The sequence below is a fragment of the Ooceraea biroi genome, chromosome 6 (assembly GCF_003672135.1).
Source record: "Ooceraea biroi isolate clonal line C1 chromosome 6, Obir_v5.4, whole genome shotgun sequence".
Classification (NCBI taxonomy): Eukaryota; Metazoa; Arthropoda; class Insecta; order Hymenoptera; family Formicidae; genus Ooceraea; species Ooceraea biroi.
The window spans coordinates 6,151,195-6,171,120 of NC_039511.1; the positions used below are offsets into that span (position 1 = coordinate 6,151,195).

Consider the following 19,926-nt stretch of genomic DNA (forward strand, 5'->3'; position numbering starts at 1 on the left):
AATAAAAAATTTCTTGTTTCTTGAATGAATAATATGAAATGAACGTAAATATGTTACATCGAGAAATTGAACCAGAAAATTATGTGGCATTCCTAGTTGTTTGCTACATAGTCACTTCGATGCTCATGCAAGAAAATGAAAAGGAAGAAAATAATGATAGTAAAGAAGATGACCTTGTCTGAGATCTGAGCTCAGCAGTACGTTGCACCTGGGCAGCGTTTAGTCAAGTTCAAGCGATTCGAGTGTTCGTTGCAGTACTCGCGATCGCGCCGGTAAAATTGTTATTCCCACACACTGTACGCACTGTTCATGAAACCATCAAGGAACTTGAACGCTGGAGATCCTAACGTGATCCAGTCATCTGCACGTCCTCCGCAGTAACGTTTCTCGCTGCAAGCACGTTCCTTTCGTCCGACTTCGACGTGTCGCGCTACATGTGACTCTTGTTCATCTTGTTCAAAATCAATTCTGTTTGAAATTTGTTTAAACAGGTATGTTAAATTTATATATGATATCTCAATAAAGTTTCATACGTTTTAAAGTTTCACTTATGTGGAACTAAAACATAGAAAGTGCAGCGTTTCTAACTTCTAATTCTAATTCGTAGAGCCTTTAATTGTCTGAAAGTTTTCCTTGCGATGTTTTGATATAGGATGTAGAAATTTTAACATTTTAATATTTACTTACATTTTAACATTTAACATTTTAATATTTACTTACATACTTTTTGAAATGTTTTGAAATTCATATTTATATTAAGAGCTTTTAACATAAAAACAATTATAATATCGTTGTGATATCGCGCAGTAATTTAGAATTCGAAACATTTAGTTAGAACTCATTTTTTCAAGTATTATGGTGATCAATCTTATCTGATTCTTGATCACTGTGCGCTGTATTTCTATAAAATAACCACTTTACTACGTAACATATAATCATAGAATTTTTTGCATTATTGGACCAGGCTTTAAGCAATTAGACTGTTATTCACATCGTTACTTTTTATCTTAACATTTATTTCAAGGTCAGTGCAATTCCAAATAATCCATATTTAATTTTATGTTAATCTCGTTAAACATCTAAAACAGGAAATACAGAAAGATAAGAGTTGCACAACATATTGTAAGTCTTACATTAGATTGAAAAGTATAAAAATTTAGCTTGAAAAATTTTTAAAATACCTGTTTCACAAAGTCAAAGCCTCTTCGCAAATCAGTTCAATACTAATGTTTCTCAGAAGCTGCGGAAATTGTCAACTAAAACTCGACACACATTTTTATTTTTCTATATTATGTTCCACATAACTACTCAAAGTATGAGAATAAACAATTTGTAGATTGTACACGATAGAAAGAAAATAGAGAGGAGAAAGAGGAAAGAGAGGAAGAATATACAAAGAGAGAACACAAAAAAAATATTTATAAAAATTACGTAAGATTATTGCTTAATAAGATTTTGCTTTGTTCAATTATGCTGATACATAGTAAGATATGATCATCCATCAATCACTAAGCAGGACGCGGGAAATCAAATTTCTTCCGTCTCAACTTCAATCAATAAAACGATAATATCGTAATTTTATTTTAATCTATAAGAAATTAGGTCTCCCTGCACTTACATTTCAATTTTTTATATTTATTATCGTGCATTATTGAAGAGGAGAGAGAGAGAGAGAGGAGGGGAGGAGAGAGAGAGAGAGAGAGAGAATGATCAATATCGCTCATTAATATTGCAAATCATCGATTTTAATTGCTTAAAACGTCAATTATTGTTGTTTTCTCTCTCTCTCTCTCTCTCTCTGTATCTTCTCTCTCAATATAAAATATATATTCTAAACAAGTTAATTAAACTTGATTTATTTATCTTATATTATATTTTAAATGAATGTTCTTATGTAACATTCACTATTGCATTGCAGAATGCTGTTTCATGCGAACTTTTTCTATGTGTAGACAATAGCTACTTGAATTTCTGCAGTATGGAAAGCAATAGTAGTCACATAAGAGGGATTTGATTGCAGCAAGTTTAAGTGAAACTCGACTAATGAACTCTTGCTGCTTGTTGGGAGGCAATGCGTTCAGTGTATATAAATATATATAAATATAATATTCGATTTATACAATATTATATTTTACATTAAAAGTTACATTTATATTCTTTAGTATTAACCGTTTTAATGTCGAAGATTCTCGGTCGCAATATTTATATACCTACAAAAAATATCAAACAAATGTTGCAATAGATTCACATTTGATGCACTCATTTTTTATTAGAACTGGTAGAACTTAAATAATTATTACTAAATTCACATCTTTTTTTATTTTTATAAAATGTAAATGAAAAAATTAAAAAATATATATATATAATTTTTGGTTATTGCATATCTATTTATAGTGCAAAAATAAGACAAGAAAAATACGATTTCTTAAATAAAATATAAAATAGGAGAAACGCGTTTTAATTTTTTAAATAATTCGCATTTAAATAATTCATAATCCCAATAAATATACTTGCATTTTTCTTGCATATTTACCTTGTGAATTACAGGTAGAAATAGTCAAAAATAGGATAAATAAATATCTATCGGAAAATATATAATAATATAAATATTTAATATTAATACAGACAGGTATTCATCAATGGCGACAAGCGACTTTCTAGAAACAATAAAATTACTTAAAAGCTTATCGTTGATATATATTTACCATGTCAATTATATCTTTTATATCAATTATATCTCTATAATATAATTACACACACACATACATAGATGCTGTTATGTAACATTAATATCGAAAATTGGGTGCACTGAACCATGCATTCTCAAACGAGTTTCTCCGCTACATTACGGTGAATGTTGTTTGTGCCAACAATAAAAAAATTAATCGATATAAAAATGTTTTCATAAAATTTCTTACAACAAAATTAGACGTAAGATAAAAATAATATAATATAACGTAAATTAACGTAATGAGATATGCATATAAATCTTTTGCACAATTTTTTTATGTAATTTGTATAATCTATATAAAAGACATAAAATTTGATCGAATAAAATCGTAATATTTTTTGTGTCGATCAACAGCAAAATTGTAGCAATATCTAAGCCAGGTGTTTCGAAACTACTATTATTTGTTCTTACTTATGCGATATCGATTATCCTATACAACGCAATATAACGCAACCAATCAATTAATATTATTGAAAGAGAAGAAACGAACGAAATAGCGACTTTGTGGTTTGTTTGACCGCAACATTGCCACATATTTCACATTTTCTTAGATTTAAGTACATATGAAGGAAGTACAAATGTGTGCATTTGAATAATATTTGCTTTATCAAATACAAAGATATTTTTTGAGCTTTGAATTGACTCAACTATTGTTTTGTGAGTTATATTTTTCTGTTATAAAAAATATGTAGTTATAGAATAACGTAGTTATTAATTATATAAACGAATTATGATTTGTCTAATATTCTTAAGATACAATGACTATGCAATAAATGTTAAATATTTATTAAGAATGTGTTTTATTAATAGATGTGTGAATTAAAGATTTAAAATAATTCTTAAATCACATTTTACCCTATTTTTTAACATGCACATTCGTAATTTCGTTCTTTTGCATGCGTAGTAAGAACGTTAATACTACGTTTTCAGGAATGTGTTAATTAAATAGTGCGTCAACGTTCCACATGATAGTTTCCATTTTAATTAACCGTCGAATTTAATTCGAGCGTTACATAACAAACAGGTTCTTCTTTGATTTTTATGATTATTTTTTTATGGCTAATCATAAACGCATCTTCATCATAATATAATGATGAGTACTAAAACAGATCTAGAAATACTAAAAATATAATAAAAATATTTATAATGAATGAATGCATATTACCAGCGCAAATTAATATTAAGTTAATAATTAATTAAAATTTCCGCAATAAAAGGTTTGCAATTTGTGTCATAATAAAAATTAATTAATATTGAAAAAAGTAATTAGTTAATAGAGAAGATCATGTTTTATCTCAGCGGAAATATCTAAAACAGTGTCTGACATAACCCATTCATTTCCGTTTGATTCGTTTGCTTTCATGACCAATAGCCATAAATCTTTTAAAGTCTGCTTGCTTTAGAATTTGCTGTCTTTAAAACGCCACATCCTTTGTTACACGTCATGTAATAAGTACACAAAAATCTACATGTTGCATAATCAACTTGCTCACAACGTGCTGATACTTTCTCGTATGAAAAGGCATTGATTTCGACAGAGTGCGCGAATGTAATATTTGTCATATCTTTTAATGATGAAAAATCATTTAAAAGAAATATTTCTATAAAATTTTTATAAAATGGAAATTTTTTAAATTGATGTAAAATTAAAAATTGTGTAAAATATTTATGATAATATTATTGCAGAAATATATTTTTAAATTACTTTTATTGCTATCTCGCTGATACATTAATCAAGCGACGCGGTAGCGTCGCGACGCCAAGTACATAATCAAAAAAAGGTACCGAACAATGAGTCACTGTATAATATCGAGTGTTACCAATTTCATTGCATAAACGTCGCGCGCTACCAAGTAGCTTATCTGCATTTCATGCCATTTGACAGGTCATATCAACTTATGATTAAAATATCTCAGGAATTAAAGCCGTAATAAAAAATCTAACGGCACTTGTATAATAAAATGTGAATGCGAGCTTTCGATCGCGACCAATTCGAATAAGATTGGTGCAGTCAATCCTGAGATATTATATTCGTACGTTAGAATCGTGACGTTCCGTTTTCCGTATTCTGGTTCAGACTCACGTACATATGTTCGCACATACACATACAAAGCGATTTTGTCCCTCAAGCTGCTGTTCACACATGCATGATTTAATTTATTATTTATTAAAAATGATTTTAATAATACATTTTAATAATGATGTTGCACGACGACGACGACGACGAAGATGTCTTTCATATTTAGTTTTGATTTTTATAAATAGCATTTTACACTTTTTGTTGCGTACAAGGTGAGATTTTTTATGTACTTGGCGTACTTTTTTCACCTTTATAAGGTTTTTTTTAATTAGTAATAAGTGCATTATTATCTATTCTTGCAAGTAACTATATGATTCAGTATACATTTAAAACATATTGTTATAAGAATTAATTTATATTCAAATGTAAAAATTATTGATTTGGTGCACTAGAATAATTAATAAAATAATTATTTTTCTAATTATAATTTTTAAATTATTATTTTATTTTACTCTGCAGCGGATGATGCTACCAATTCAGGACGTAACAATTGCAAGTACAAGAACAAACTCTACGAATAATCTTTGGCTATATCTCAGTATCGAATTTTTAATTGCCGCGGCCATCTCTGGCTTCTTGGCCGTCCTTAATGTTATAAAGTCATTTCTGCCAAAGCCGCCAAGGGATTTAACCGGCAATGTAGTTTTGGTACGTATACTTATTTCTATGTGATTGATAACATTTGATGACTATGTAAGTTAAAAATCAACCAATAAAGTATTTAAAAGTATTTTCTTGGCGGATAAATGAGTGTCTTTTTTAATAGATCGCTGGTGCCTCGTCGACACTCGGTGAATCCCTCGTCGAAGAATTCATAAAGAGTGGATGTTCCGTAATTTGCGTGGATAAGAACATCAGATCCGCGAAGGAGATAACCGCCAGGTTGAGATCGCGATGCCACATGGAGGGAATCGGACTTGAGTACAGGAAAAGCCAGCCGGAGAATGCAGTAGGCTCCATAATAGCGGCGTACGAGTGTGATCTGCTGAACCGTGACGCCATTCGCGAGATCGTCAAAAAGGTCGAGGACAAGGTCAACGGCATCGACATCCTGGTTACCTGCACCGGCCAGCCTAACCAAGATATCTTCAATACTATCAATACGACTCTTATGAGTCACTATTGGGTAAATGTAAATTAATGCATATTGCAATAATTATGTAAAAATTTCAATAAAAACAAATTTTCGACGACTTTATGTAAAAAATTGAAAAAGGCATTCAAATATCTGTAGTGTGTAAATTTTGATTAAATAGTAAATTGCAATATGAGTCACTGCTAATATGAGGAATAAAAATCTTTAAAAGGATGTTGGTTTGCTTTAATTTTTAAAAATTTTAATAAATTATTAGATAAATTATTAGATAATAAATTATAACCGGATTTGTCATCCTTTTATTGTTGCAGACAATGTTGTCATTCTTGCCATTCATGCTACGACGCGATAAAGCGCACATTGTCGGAATTACACCAATCCTATCAACCGAGGATGCATTTATGGGCTCAAAAGCGGCAATTGCAAGTTGGTAACCGATCCTGTAAAACTTGCTCGTTAAATCGCGTGCACGATAAGCAATAATCATGGCGTCGGTTATTAATGCGTGATTTTATATGCAGGTCTTATGGAAAGTTTGAGTCAAGAATTGAGTAATCGTAATACTCATCTTACATTCCTCACGATTTCACCAACGGCAGAACAGGGGTAAGTTTTACATAAACAAAACAATTTCATTACTCTCTCAGAGCGCCAATATTAATTTATTAACATTAATTTATTGTAGTTCGACTGTACAAAACAAGCAACAAATGGCTAAGGATATCGTACAGGCAGTGAGTAGGGACCAGTGCAGTATCAGTATTAGTTGGAGCTCAGAAGTGCTCTATCGAATAAGGTAAATATAGATTTGATTGAATAATCAATCGAAACTATCGATTATCTATTGTCGGAATCAATTTGTAAGATATTAGGTCTTTCTAAAATATCATATGACGTGATAAATCGATTGCTCTTTACATATTATAAAAATGAAATAATTATAAGAATAAAAAAGATTTTCAAAAAGAGAAGACTAAAATTCGTGTATGCACCCAATGTTAATAATGGATATGTTACAAATTTTATTTATATTTTTATATTTTCTTAAATCTTAAAATTGTTGCATCATTAAATCATACAAAGCTAGATTACTATTAATAATTGAGCAATTTTCAATAGAGCATTTTTAATTAATTTTGTGATCTTTTGTATTTTAGTTGCGTGATATATAGTGCAATAACGAGGTTCACACAGTGGCTTCACACGTAGGGATGTGATTCTTTTTAAATCCTGTTCTTGCTCATGGAGCGTGAAACATTCCTGAGGCCACTACCATGCGTGTGGGAATTTACATTTTCTGTTGGCGAATTAATTAGAAGTGGAACAAACTATTAACGGTTGACAGTTTGTAAAATTAATAGATTTAATTTGATATTTTAATTAATTATTTATACTATACTATTGAATTAGAAAGCATTATAAATTAATATTGCACTAAATAAAGATTTTTGTAATTTATACGAAAATACAAAAGGCGGCTTCAACCCGGAAACCAGAACTGATCAGCGCGAGAGCCTCAAATTTTTGATATCTTGATTTAATTTCATTAAAAATTATATGTATTCCAATTTTTATCCATTTTTGCGAACTCACCCATTGTCTCATATAAAGACTTCGTAATCAGGTAACAACACGTCATAATGACCATTTTCTGAACATCCGGTGAACAAAAGCCTGGCGGTCTCATAATTAGCGTTTACGCGGTTGTGGAAAACCAATTCGAGTTCGTATCTGCCAGCGAGCTCACGATAAATTGATAGATTCATACGATGGAGCTTGGTGGCCACGGTGCATTCCAGCTCGCTGGCAAACGTGCCCACCAAGCTCATGTAATCGTAATACTCTTGGCGATCTGAAATGTTCCACTCAGCCATCACAAACGGACCGTACTCCCGCCAATTGTCCTTAATGTGCTGTGCAACCTGCCAAACGACCCACGACTCGTACATCATGCGTCGTCATATATCAATTACCGCATGAGTTTCTATCAAGTCAAAGCCATAAAAAATCACACTTGAGGAGTAGCAATGACATCTATTCGATTTACTTGTTAGACCTTGTATCTCCTTACGAAGCGAGTCCATTCTTAAGCGGTACTTCTTCAGCTTTTATGATACTTATGTAATACTGTATGCTATCTACATGATCTTAATATTTGGATTAAAATTGTAGACTGACCATTGTTCGCAGCGATTGATGCTCCTCCTCGTTTCGCCATAAAATGTAGCTGATCGCCCTAAACATGCAGTTGCCATCTCCGTATATCTTACGCACGCGAAACGTGCCTTCGTTACACCTTAATAGAGCCGTATCTGCAGGGAACCCAATGCATATGCGTTATTTTAATCGCTAATGCAAACACAAGAATGTGTGTTTTGACAAACTACCTTTATAAAGATTTGAGACCGTTTGCTTCTGTATTATCTAAAAATGCACCTCGTACCCCTGGTACTGGTTCGTGTCGAAATCTATGTGCCGGAAATTCAACGGATTTGGCATGCGGGATTGTTTTTGCGTAAATTTCTTTGAACTTGTTTTCCTTTTCATTCTCGAATAATGTGCAACGATGATCACAATCTTTTGAATATCATGCACCGTATAACCTTTTCTTTTTCTTCCGGCATAAAATCACATATTTTCGTTATATTAATTTTTCTATTATTCAAAAATTTTTCGATGATATATGTGCGTACATAAATAAAAGCCAGACATCAGACAGACTTTTAGAATAAATTCTGTATTAGTTAGTTACTACATGTACATGTTTGCACATGACAGTTTTGATGCGAATGTAGCAATTTATGATATTTGATTATTAAATATAAACATATATATTTGTCCGTACTCGGTTGCTTCCTTTGTGTAGATACTCAATGGCGGGAAAATTCATATTCGCTACACATTGGTAGACCTGATCTCAGGCCTGTACCGAAGTATTTCAGTGCCCTACTTGTAAAAATTTGTAATTCCAAAAAGTTTTACCTTCTTTCTAACATAAGCGCACTTGAACACGGTAGTGTCTGAAATTTCTAAAATTTACATCCACGTCCTTCTCTTTACAAGTTCATTCTGTACATATATTATTTTCAGTCAATTCAATTGAACACGTCACGCGACTCGTAGAATTTGTCCAGCGATGGAGGAGGGGGGTAGATTGGTTACACGTGCGGCGTGGTAGTACTTTACCCAACACCATCAACGAGCACGGAGCCGCGGAGCGACTGCCAGACCGAATTCCGAGTTGGCATCTCTGCCGGCAAGCCGTGGCAGTCGCTCGTCGACGGTTCTGACGGGACGAGTTCGTCGCGGTTGCTCGGTTACGACGACTAGTAAACGTACAGTGCATGCCACTTGCAGCGTGCAGACGGCGATCTGCGTGGTAGGGCGAGAGGAACAAGTGTTTTCACGAGTAACACGGGGAGAGTGAAAGATGGCGGCGGTATACCGAAACGTGCCACAATAGTGATGCAGTGTGCTCCGGTGCTGTTGTCCCTGTTGACTCTGTTGATTGTTCCGCGCGAAGTAGCTCGTTGAGCGGAGCGCGGCCAAATGATATGGGAATTTGCAGCAGAAGGCACTTTCTATTGACAATATGCAGCCTGCAACTAGTGAGTATCCATTTAATCTAGATGATCTAGGCACTAGCGGAAATGCCAGTACGTTGCAACGTGTCTGGAAAAATTGCATGCATATGTATGTGTGTGTGTGTGTATATATAAGTACAGCATCCCATTTAAAAAATTCAGACCTTGAGATATCCTCTATACCTTCGCAAAAAAGCTAATTGCGTCACATTATGCCCTCTTTCTGACAAAACAACTTTTGCCTGAACAACTTTTTTGTATCTTTAATTTTCTACGAAATAATTATACGCGTATCCACTTAAATCAGACGTACCGTATATAAATATATAGCTATAGCTTTATCCGCCTGAGTCACGTCTTTCGTTTTTTCTTCTCCTGTGAATTCCGGGATCGTGATGTGGTACGGGTCGTTAGTCATTGTGTCTCGCTAAAGTAGACCCGCATTTACACAGCGTCCATTGGAAAAGTAGAATGCTCTCCCTCCCCCCTGTTACCACGTTTTTCTTATCTTCAACTCCGAATTCGTGTATTATCGTCTCGTTTTATCTATCCGATTCGCACGGTTTATCTCGGAGCAAACATTGCTCCGAAAAATGAATCTTGTATTATGATCTTGTTGTATCACCGCTGATTTGTTTTTTTTTACGGTCAATTATATTAATATTCTTATATAATTAATATTAATATAATATTAACATAATATTAATAAACTACTGAACATTATCAGTTTTTTCCTTTGGTGTGAATTATGAGTGAAACTCCATCAAAGTAACCAATCATGGATCATTACTCTCTGTGTACGATGCACTTTCTAGAGTGTATTCTATTTTATGCTCTCTATTCTATCTATAAAATAATGAAATAGATATGTAAAAATATATTTACAAGAGTTTATAATAAAAATGAAATTATCAAAAACAGAAATTACATATCATATATTTTGTAATAAATAACTTCGGAGTTTTTAGATATAACTGAACCAATTCACATAATTAAACTTCTCTAAATGCAACAATTTTATTTCGTACCTTTTTGAAGTAATGTTTTAATTAAAGAAATTTATCTATTGGAATATTTGAACCTATTACACAATCTAACATTAATATTTTACTTAATATTACTTACTTGATTGTTTCTTCTTTCTTTGCTTTCTTATCTATTCTCTTTGATTTTATATTTCTATATTATAATTAATTGCATTAATAATATATAAATAAATTATCTAAACTATATAGTTGTACAGAATTTCATAGAATACTAAATCTTAATATTGTTAATTATAATAATAATATAAAATATAAATATTTTTATGAAGAAATTTAGAAAGTAAAAACACGAGATAACGTTTCATGTATATAACTACGGTATTTACAGTAGTATTATATCATTTAAGTGCTGTGACTCAGAACGAGTAATTAATCGAGTATTTAGAACATGGAGCAATTGCCGTCGATTAAGACCACGCACAAGTCATCAGTAAAAGGCATCAGTAGAAATTGAGATGCCTGTTGTCACTTGATCATATTACTTTATATTGTGCTCTATGTCAAGTGCTTGTTACATACGCACTTTACGTTCATTTAGCACTTTATCTTTGTTCGTAGATTACCACAGTAGAGCGCCAGGTTTTCGACTTCCTGGGATTTATGTGGGCCCCGATACTGGTCAACTTCTTCAATATTATCTTCGTAATTTTAGGATTCTTTGGGGCCTTTCAATACAGACCTAAATACATCATATCGGTATGTAGATTGCAATGCATTAAATTATTTTTAATATATCTAATCAGTCTTAAAACGAATGAAGAGATTACATTTTATTTCTTCAGAAGTTTAGGTTATTATAAAAAAGCAAAAATCAAGGCTGTTTCATATAGATTTGTATAATTAAGCATACATATTTATTTAAAGCTATTGTAATTTTCTATTCCAGTATTGTGTATGGAATACGCTGTGGCTAGGATGGAACATATTTATAATATGCTTTTACCTCAGCGTAGGAATACTGAACAAAGTGAGTGTGGAATGTAATTACATAGCATCGATATATCGTGTTTAGGAGTTTCTACCAGTTTCTACCTTCATCAGATAGATATTTATGCAATACGGTGTACGAATCGAATTATGTAACCGTGCCAAGTATAATATTTCGATATCGGTTTTCAGGATAGCGATATCCTCAATCTTGGTACTGGCAGTTTTTCCTGGTGGTACGTGAATGGACCAGGTTGCAAAGTTGTTTACGACGTGACGGAACCAGAGTTCTTCAGACCTGCACGTCCCACCAATGTAACGGACTGCGTACTGGATTACGAAGTAATCGAAATTTTACATGCTGCAACGCAGTGTGTCTTGGGTGTAAGTCGAGTATTTACAATCATATAATATGCCATAGATATTGCATTATTTTATTTTATTAGTTTAATTTAATTTCTATTTTATTATTTATTTATTTTAGTATTATACATTGTTTTTCATTCATTCAAAAATTCATCTATTATGCGTGTTTCAGCTGATGGCCATTGTCGGTGGAATCTGTCTGAGTAAAGTGTTCCTCGAGGAAGATGATAGCTGTAAGTATATACACGCGATTGAATAATTACGTATTTCAAAGTTAACGGTTTAAGATTTCTGTTGCCAGTGATAGAATGCAATCCTAGTAGGAGCACATTCCTTGAAACTTTGATTAGTAATAAGAAATTGAATCTGTTATCTCTGAGATATTCACTAATTATGTATAAGCACACGCGATTATGTATTATTGCTTGAAAAGAGGGTTATCGGTTACAGTTGATTTCATTGGTGGATTTGATCCTCCATTTTGGTAAGTCCGCTTAATCATGTTCATCAAGTGCACGCTATATATTTGGCTATCCTTTGGCACGAATCAATAATTTTTATAGTACAGTCATGAAGCTCTAGAGTACGATTATGTTTGAATATGTGTAGCAGTGTAAAACTTTGCATTTTGAGATTTGTGATTTATATTTGTCATTATAGTGATTATTGTTACACGATATTGCTCAAATAGCGTTATCCTTTATCTTCGCATGAACGGAATGGTATTGCATTTCGATGTAGTATGGGATGATTTTTACTTCTCTGTTGCAAAAAGTATAAATTTCAGGCTTGCGCGCTAGTTATTATTATCAGTTCCGTCCACATCGTCAGAGGCAAAAAGTAAGAGACTGGTTATTGATATCAGGTTACTTCTCGCTCCTGGTGAGATGGACTGAAATGTTTACGAAACGTCAGAATTAGAATGATAAAAGACGCGGCTTCAAGCCAGAAAGCAGAACTGATAATTATAAATATGATCATAAGGGCAAAATTAAGCAGACTATGCCACGTAATGGGACGAAATATTGCAATCGAGTATTCTGAAATGAGATATTCTCCCTTCTCTCGAAGAGAAAAATAAAACAAAATAATATTTTCGGTGTAATAAATTGATCTCGTATTTACTTGTTCCTGATCGACCATTAACACATGTTATCTTCCGTCCATCATCAGTGGACTTTATCTAATACAATGGATTCTTGGATGATATTTCAGTTGACTTTGTTGGAGGTGATGACTTTGGGTTGGCAGGCCATACGCCGTTGCATCCTATGTACGTTAGCTATTCGGCTCTTCCACCACCCGCTTACTCTCACAAAAATTCTACTCAAAATGATTACACAACCGGCACAGCTAGCTCTCATCAATCTACGTATCGCGAATCGAGCTTTCCGAAACGCGCTGGCGAAAAGCTGCTGCTCGGCGACGGTTCCGCGCGCGTCAAAAGCAACGTTCTTACCCTTAGGAATGATACAGTCCACAGTGACAACAGTCGCTCGTCCAATCGTGACTTTCAGAACGTCGATTCCTCGGTCGATTATTCTAATCCCGTGGACCACTTACAGCGACCCGTGTCGCCCGTGTACGACGAGTACGACTCGTTGGACAGTGCCGCGAAGCTAAGGTATCAGAAGAACAAGCTGTACTACCCGCACTCGGCAAAGTATAGTCCAGTTGCGCGTATCAAGTCTCGCCCGATTGCCATTAAGCAAGCTAGGAATCCCGGCAAGCCTCGAGTCTTCACCGATCACATTCGCGATCAGCGTCTGAGATCATTTTACTCCGATCCGAGATTGGCCGTTGATCAGCATCAGACATCGAGCGAGCACGACAGATCGTCGTCTCAAACGAAACGAGATAGCCGACCCCTGTCTCTCTACGCGAATAATTTTTAAACGAGATTTTTGAAATGAGACTACGAAGACATGACTATTATACTTGTTCCTAGCAGATATAAAGTTGATGATATACATTTTCGTCATGCGGTTCAAAAAAAGCAGACAAAATTGTTTGCCGAAATTTTTAAACGGTCTTCTGCTGCTTCTGCTTTAATGAAAATTAATTTATGTGAACTTCTGCACTGTCGCGTGTGGTGTTTACATACGCGCGCAGTAACATTATAATTCCTACTTTTGCCAAATAGAACTGTTAGTATATAGATTACCTTTAGGTGCTCTCCCTCTTCTCAGCGATTTCATTAGTCTATAAATTATGTGTTAGTATAACATTATGTAACTTTCATGGCGTTCTTCACATTTTCGCATCAAATTGACTGACATTGGACTATGTGTTCAGTAGTATTTGCTCGTTCATCCGAATTAGTACAGTATGTAACATATCTACTAATTCATAAACGTTACATATATTCATTTACAAGATTGTCCAAAATTATCATTCACTTTCCAAATACCAAACATTTTCACATCTATTTCATTTATAAACAATTAAAGTGTATACGTATATTTGCTCTATGATAGCACAAAATGAATACTGCTATGGTCCTATTGCACTATCTTAATAGCGTTGATACTATTAATGATTTGTAGCGAAAACTAGGAAAACAACCACTAATTTCCACAATTTTATTTATATACAAAGAAAGGAAATGAATGATAAATCTGAATTATCTTGTAATTTACGTAAACATAATATTCATGCCTTACGTATGAATTAACGAACACGTCTTGATATGTGTACTGTGATATGTATAGAATTTATTTAAAATCATAAGGAATATTTATGGTTTTGTTATCTGCGAGAGTTGATTAATACATCGAAAATCGTTTGCATTGGGACACTTTATTGCACGTAAAGGAAAGGTGATAAAATATATATATAGCATGACTGCAACGTATTACAGCGTAAAGTTTCATTCATATAGCTTTGTTTAGCACCATCTTTTAAGTTCACGTAAAGATGATAGAAAGCATATTATTTTGCAATAGTATTATTTTTAGATCCCATGTGTTAAGACTAATATATTTTTATAGAACTTTATCACATATTAAATGTGCATACATGTGGATGAATAGAAGTTTTAAGCTGATACTGTAAAGTAATTTGACTGTATTTAGTTGGTTTATTTCACAGTTTCATCAGTTTGAACTTAGTGCTCCGGTGCTATGCAAAATTTTATTATAAGATATTTGAAATAGGATTTATTTAAAAGAAAGAACTTCTAAGGGGCAGTTTATGCGACTCACTTGTAGTGCATGGTAGTTGTAGTTCTTTTGTGTTTATCACTCATAGTGTCGAATATTTTTGGCCTCTTAAAATTTCCATAATTATTTTTGTGGAATGAATTGCAGTGTTTAAAAGTGTAAATTAAATCACGTAGGCAAATGATATATTATATGTGAAAATATTAAAAAACTCTTTTCTGTTATATTAAATATGTTTGGCAATGCGTACACGTTTATAAAAATTGATATATCTTTTTTTTGATATTATTTCTGTAAGAGATTGATCGCTTGCATTATGTTAGATATTCTTATATAGTTTTGATATAAAAAAATCAAAGGTAACATCACGAAACATATACATCTAATAGTTTACACACTTTCTTTTTGTATAAATTAAAAAAATAATTAAATAGCTAAATGCTGATTAAAAGACTGCCAAAAAAGAGAAATGGTACATCATAAAACAGCCTAAGCTTTATACATGAGAAGAAGATAGAACTATTTATGAATTAGATATTTTCTATAATAATATACATAAGTGTATTATGCAGCAGGATTGTTATCTTTGATAGCTTATGAATATAATTAAATACACGCGATTATTTATACAATATAAGCATAATAATAGAAATGAGAACTATGTTAAACACTTTATACTGTACATATCTGTTTTTGCATAGTACTTACAGAGACTAGATAGAAAATTTATTTATTAGATGTGGAATATTATTAGCCACTGATGGCAGTACTTTAGATAAATAACATTTTTGAAGTAAAATGAAGTAAAAAGAAATAGAATATGGTACAAGGTTTCTTTGTCACATCAGATTCACATTTCGAATCAAACACAATCTCTATTCGAGAATTTTTGTATAATATATTTGTATTTTTTAAGATCATTATATAATTAATTTTATATTTAACTACTGTATCACATGTTATTTATTTTGGTGCAGTTAATTGGGAATAATAAAAATGCAATGTGCTATTACTTGCTTGCTTTTTTATTTATTAACCCTACACTTTTCTTTTCCTTTTTTAACACTTTCCTACACTGTACGGTTTCTGGGGAACCTTCTTTATTTTTCTCTGTTTCTTAGTTCATCTCTAAATCTTTGGTTTTAACAAATTATTTAGCATTTTTTAAATTGACAAGGCATTTCACAATACAAGCGCTATTATTTTTTGCAAAGGAACTATTTTTATTATTAGCTATTTATTTCATGTATTTCACAGCAAAGAAAGATATATACATATCTTTTATATTTTTCTTTGTACACATATAACAACTATAGTAGAAATTAATATTATATTTTCGAAAATAATACTTTAAAAAAGATGATTGTTTAAGATACACTAGGATAAAGTAAACAAGGGATTTTATATCTATTTATTAGTATTGAAAAAAAACATATGTTGTTTATCAAAAAGTACAATTCAGATAACTAATCTGCTTCCATTATTCTTAACATTTATCGTTTGATTTTTATAAATTGGCAAAACATTCAAATTCTCGATTGTATCACAGACTGATCATCTCTCTCTCTTTGTTTTCCCGACAGTACAAGCTAAGCGAAAGAAGAAACAGCCGCGACCACTGTACAGCATCGAGTACTCGCAGCCGGAACCGCCAGTGCAAGATGAGAGCGTGTCGCCGAAGCCGATGACGCCGCGTCGGGTAAAGCGACGCTCAGTGATTTCACGGGATGGCTCGCGTCGTTCGAGTACGCGGCGCAGCTCGGTACGCCAGTCGCGTCGGAAGAACCCGGTGAACCGCATCATGGACCACCAGGAGAGTCTGTATGCCAACACCGGACCTTGCATCGGCAACCTGACGAATCAGAACGTGAACTCGCTGTCGCAGGGCACGCTCAACTATGATCGAATCTCGGTTGGCTGGGACCGCGAGCGGAATCCCGGCAACTGGCAGTCTGAAGCAGTTAACGTAGCGGTGTCGTCGCCGACTCTATGGCCGCCGACTAATCCGGATTCCTCTAACAACTACTCAAACGCCTCGTCTCGTTTCTCGGCCGGACAGAATCCACCGAACTGGGACCAGCACGCTAGCACTAGCTCCACTCGCAATCTCACTGACAACTGGCAAGCACCGAGTGAGCTTAATCCGATGCAATGGCAGGGTCAGAGTAATCCCACCTTTCAGCAGACTAGCACGCAAAGTCTGAACGGTGAGGATATGGAGGATCTGTATAGCAATAGGCCGGCCAGTGCTAGATCCAGCTACAGCAACTACCATGGCGTCCGAGCGACACCGCAGGTGCCTAATCGGACCGACGTTGTCAGACAGAGCCAGCGACAGTTCGTTCTAAGCGGACCGCCCGCTTACCAGGACACAGTAATCTAACGCAGCGATCTGCGAAGCACCGCGTCATGTCAAATTAAGAAATTGCAAATAGGCCTTATAGAATCTTCTGCTATTTATCATATAATCAAACGGAATAATATTGATCGTAGATAAAAAGAGTGAGATAGTATCATCTCGTAGAAATATTGTAGCAAGAACGGTATTATTTTTGATAGCGCTAGTTGCTCATGCGACGTGTTCGATTCAAAGAGAAGTGAATATAACAAACGTTTGTAAAAGGAAACTATAGTTATAATATGAATTATCAATTCTTTTCTTATCACTGATATTGTCAAGTTATAATAGTTCCACGTAATTAACTTTATCTGAATAATTATATATAGTTGTGATGATTACATTTGCTGATGCTTACAAGAAATAGTAGTCGAGAGTGCAGCAAGCATCGCGATCTCGCAGATTTCAGAGCTTTATTTACAATTAGTGTGGATCAATGCGATACATTGTTACTAATATCACATTGCATTGCACTGTAAGAAATAATTTTTGTAAGAGACAATTTTATTTTTAAGACTTGAAAAACCACGATCTGTTTTTTTATTACAATTTTTACAATATTGTTTTAAAAAGTTTCAACTGACGGATGCATTGTTGTATCCACTTTTATGATCCGTTGTTGGTTTAATATAAGTGATTATCATATCGATGGTAAATTCGTACAGTTGTGTGAAGAAACTATTTTAAAAACGGTGCAAATTAGTACTTGGGAAAATACTAATTTTAATAATGCAATAATTTAATACGCATATTTGGCATTGTGCGAATTAAATTTGCGCCACTTTTAAAATAGACAGCTCACACGATGAATTATAATGAAGGCTGCCTTCACTCTCAGGATAGCTCTATCCGACTGACATAATTAATGTACTTAAAGTATAAAGATTAATGGATAAGAGAACTGTAATGATGTTAGAATTTTTACTTAAACTATTTTCTTCTATTTTCCTTCTCGTTACCGAAGCTTTCGTAGAAATTTTTCATAAACCATTCTCATCTTATTTATATCATACATTTAAAAATCTTGTTTTGTGCGTAAAATCAAAATCTCATCACATCACGTAAATATAGATTTGTAAATATAGATTAATAATCACTCATTACTTTTCATATAAGCACATTTCCATAACAATTTAGAAAACAAATGTCGATTTTATTTATAATTTTTTCCAAGTACGAGGTTGCCTCAAGGAACGATTTGTATCGTTTATTTTTATGACAATTGAAAATTACATATTCTCATTTTTGATACTTAAATATTTTTAACTCAACTTTTTAGAAGCATATACTTAATAACTCATGTGTATGCTTAAGCGTACACGATATTATAGTCTTCCAATTGCTGCAATTGTCATAGATTTTGAAAACTAAAAATTTCTACGATTTACTCTTGTCTACATTAGCTGTAAATGACAATTTATAGAACGGCATATAATATTATGACGTGTGCAATACTGCCCGTTTTGTAATAAAGTCTAAAATAATGTCTAAAGTAGAAAAAGTAATAGTAAATTAATATTAATATTAAATTACTTGCAAAATAAATTGAAATGAAATTGACTCCGACGCGCTTGAGTTAATTTTTTAGATCAGTCGTATCATTACGTATCAATTAATATTCTTTGAGAAGCTCGTAATTTAGCTCAACTGAGAAAATGGATATTATATAAAATATGATTTTCACGTATAATAATTATTCGTTCCTTTTTACTTGTTACGATATTTACAAAGAGTATAAGTGCATCGAGAATTTCGAATAAGAGGGGAGATGGAAACCAAAGTATTAAATATTGATGTACACGTAAGACGTATTAATTTTCAAACTGCCTCACCTGTCCTGATTATTGTACAATTAGTAGAATTAATTCTGAGACTTGCTCGATAAGCGAAAGAATAATTGAACGTGTTACTTCGTCCTCATTACTTATAAAAAGTTTGTAGTTTTTTAGTTATGTAATATTTGTTAATTAGACAAGCTAGATAAATTAGGTAAGCTTACAAATATTAGTAGTAGAATAGCTTCGTACGAGGCAGCAATTTAAGGCAGCTGTTTCATCGATTACAAAGCGCATATATAGAATTATATTGGTGCACTTCATGCTATTAAGATTATTTTTCACATATCACATATTGCAATTTTAAATGACACACACGATTTTACGACAATAATTTGTTAATAGTGATTATTTGATTACACCGAAATAGAACAATTATTCAATACGCACGATTATATTATTCAAAGTTTACAATTATTCTGCAATGTATTATTGTGTAACAATTGTAAGACAATAAACGATAAGTGTTTATTATTCTATCTGTTAATTTTAATTTAATATATTATTCACATCTCTCTCTCTCTCTTTCTCTCTCTCTCTTGCGTTCTATATTTTATTCTTGTTATACATATCTCATATGACATCAAATATGATAGCTAATGTTTATAAATATAAATGAATGATACTTACATAGCGCACGAAAATGATTTTACGCTCTCATACAGAACTTTTCCGAGATATCACTATCATTTTGCGATTTTA

General features: G+C 33.0%; 3 protein-coding genes across 6 annotated transcripts; 2 read left to right on the forward strand and 1 right to left on the reverse strand.

Moving 5' to 3' along the window:
• Positions 1 to 228: 228 nt before the first annotated feature.
• LOC105280212 (17-beta-hydroxysteroid dehydrogenase 13) lies at positions 229 to 7,394 on the forward strand. The gene is made up of 7 exons (XM_011340541.3): positions 229 to 491; positions 5,271 to 5,459; positions 5,578 to 5,937; positions 6,219 to 6,333; positions 6,429 to 6,513; positions 6,593 to 6,703; positions 7,065 to 7,394. The coding sequence occupies exons 2-7, from the start codon at positions 5,274 to 5,276 to the stop codon at positions 7,114 to 7,116; spliced, it is 909 nt and encodes a 302-aa protein (XP_011338843.1). The 5' UTR covers positions 229 to 491; positions 5,271 to 5,273; the 3' UTR covers positions 7,117 to 7,394.
• LOC105280213 lies at positions 7,052 to 8,222 on the reverse strand. Its single transcript, XM_026970834.1, has 2 exons — positions 8,086 to 8,222; positions 7,052 to 7,829 (listed from the first exon to the last, which is right to left on the reverse strand). Exons 1-2 carry the CDS (start codon positions 8,149 to 8,151, stop codon positions 7,509 to 7,511), a joined length of 387 nt encoding a protein of 128 aa, XP_026826635.1. The 5' UTR covers positions 8,152 to 8,222; the 3' UTR covers positions 7,052 to 7,508.
• Positions 8,223 to 9,101: 879 nt separating this feature from the next.
• Positions 9,102 to 19,703, forward strand: LOC105280214 (sodium/potassium-transporting ATPase subunit beta-1-interacting protein). Of its 4 annotated transcripts, none has more exons than XM_011340548.3 (7): positions 9,102 to 9,515; positions 11,096 to 11,233; positions 11,424 to 11,504; positions 11,657 to 11,848; positions 12,003 to 12,063; positions 13,046 to 13,717; positions 16,578 to 19,703. In XM_011340548.3, the coding sequence occupies exons 1-7, from the start codon at positions 9,462 to 9,464 to the stop codon at positions 17,372 to 17,374; spliced, it is 1,995 nt and encodes a 664-aa protein (XP_011338850.2). In that variant the 5' UTR covers positions 9,102 to 9,461; the 3' UTR covers positions 17,375 to 19,703. The 4 variants fall into 4 exon arrangements, with proteins under 4 accessions (XP_011338850.2, XP_011338849.2, XP_011338851.1 ...); XM_011340549.3 differs by lacking the exon at positions 13,046 to 13,717 and adding an exon at positions 12,281 to 12,314 and having other exon boundaries at positions 9,147 to 9,515; positions 16,575 to 16,714; XM_011340550.3 differs by lacking the exon at positions 16,578 to 19,703 and adding an exon at positions 12,281 to 12,314 and having other exon boundaries at positions 9,147 to 9,515; positions 13,046 to 13,151.
• The last annotated feature ends 223 nt before the right edge of the window (positions 19,704 to 19,926 follow it).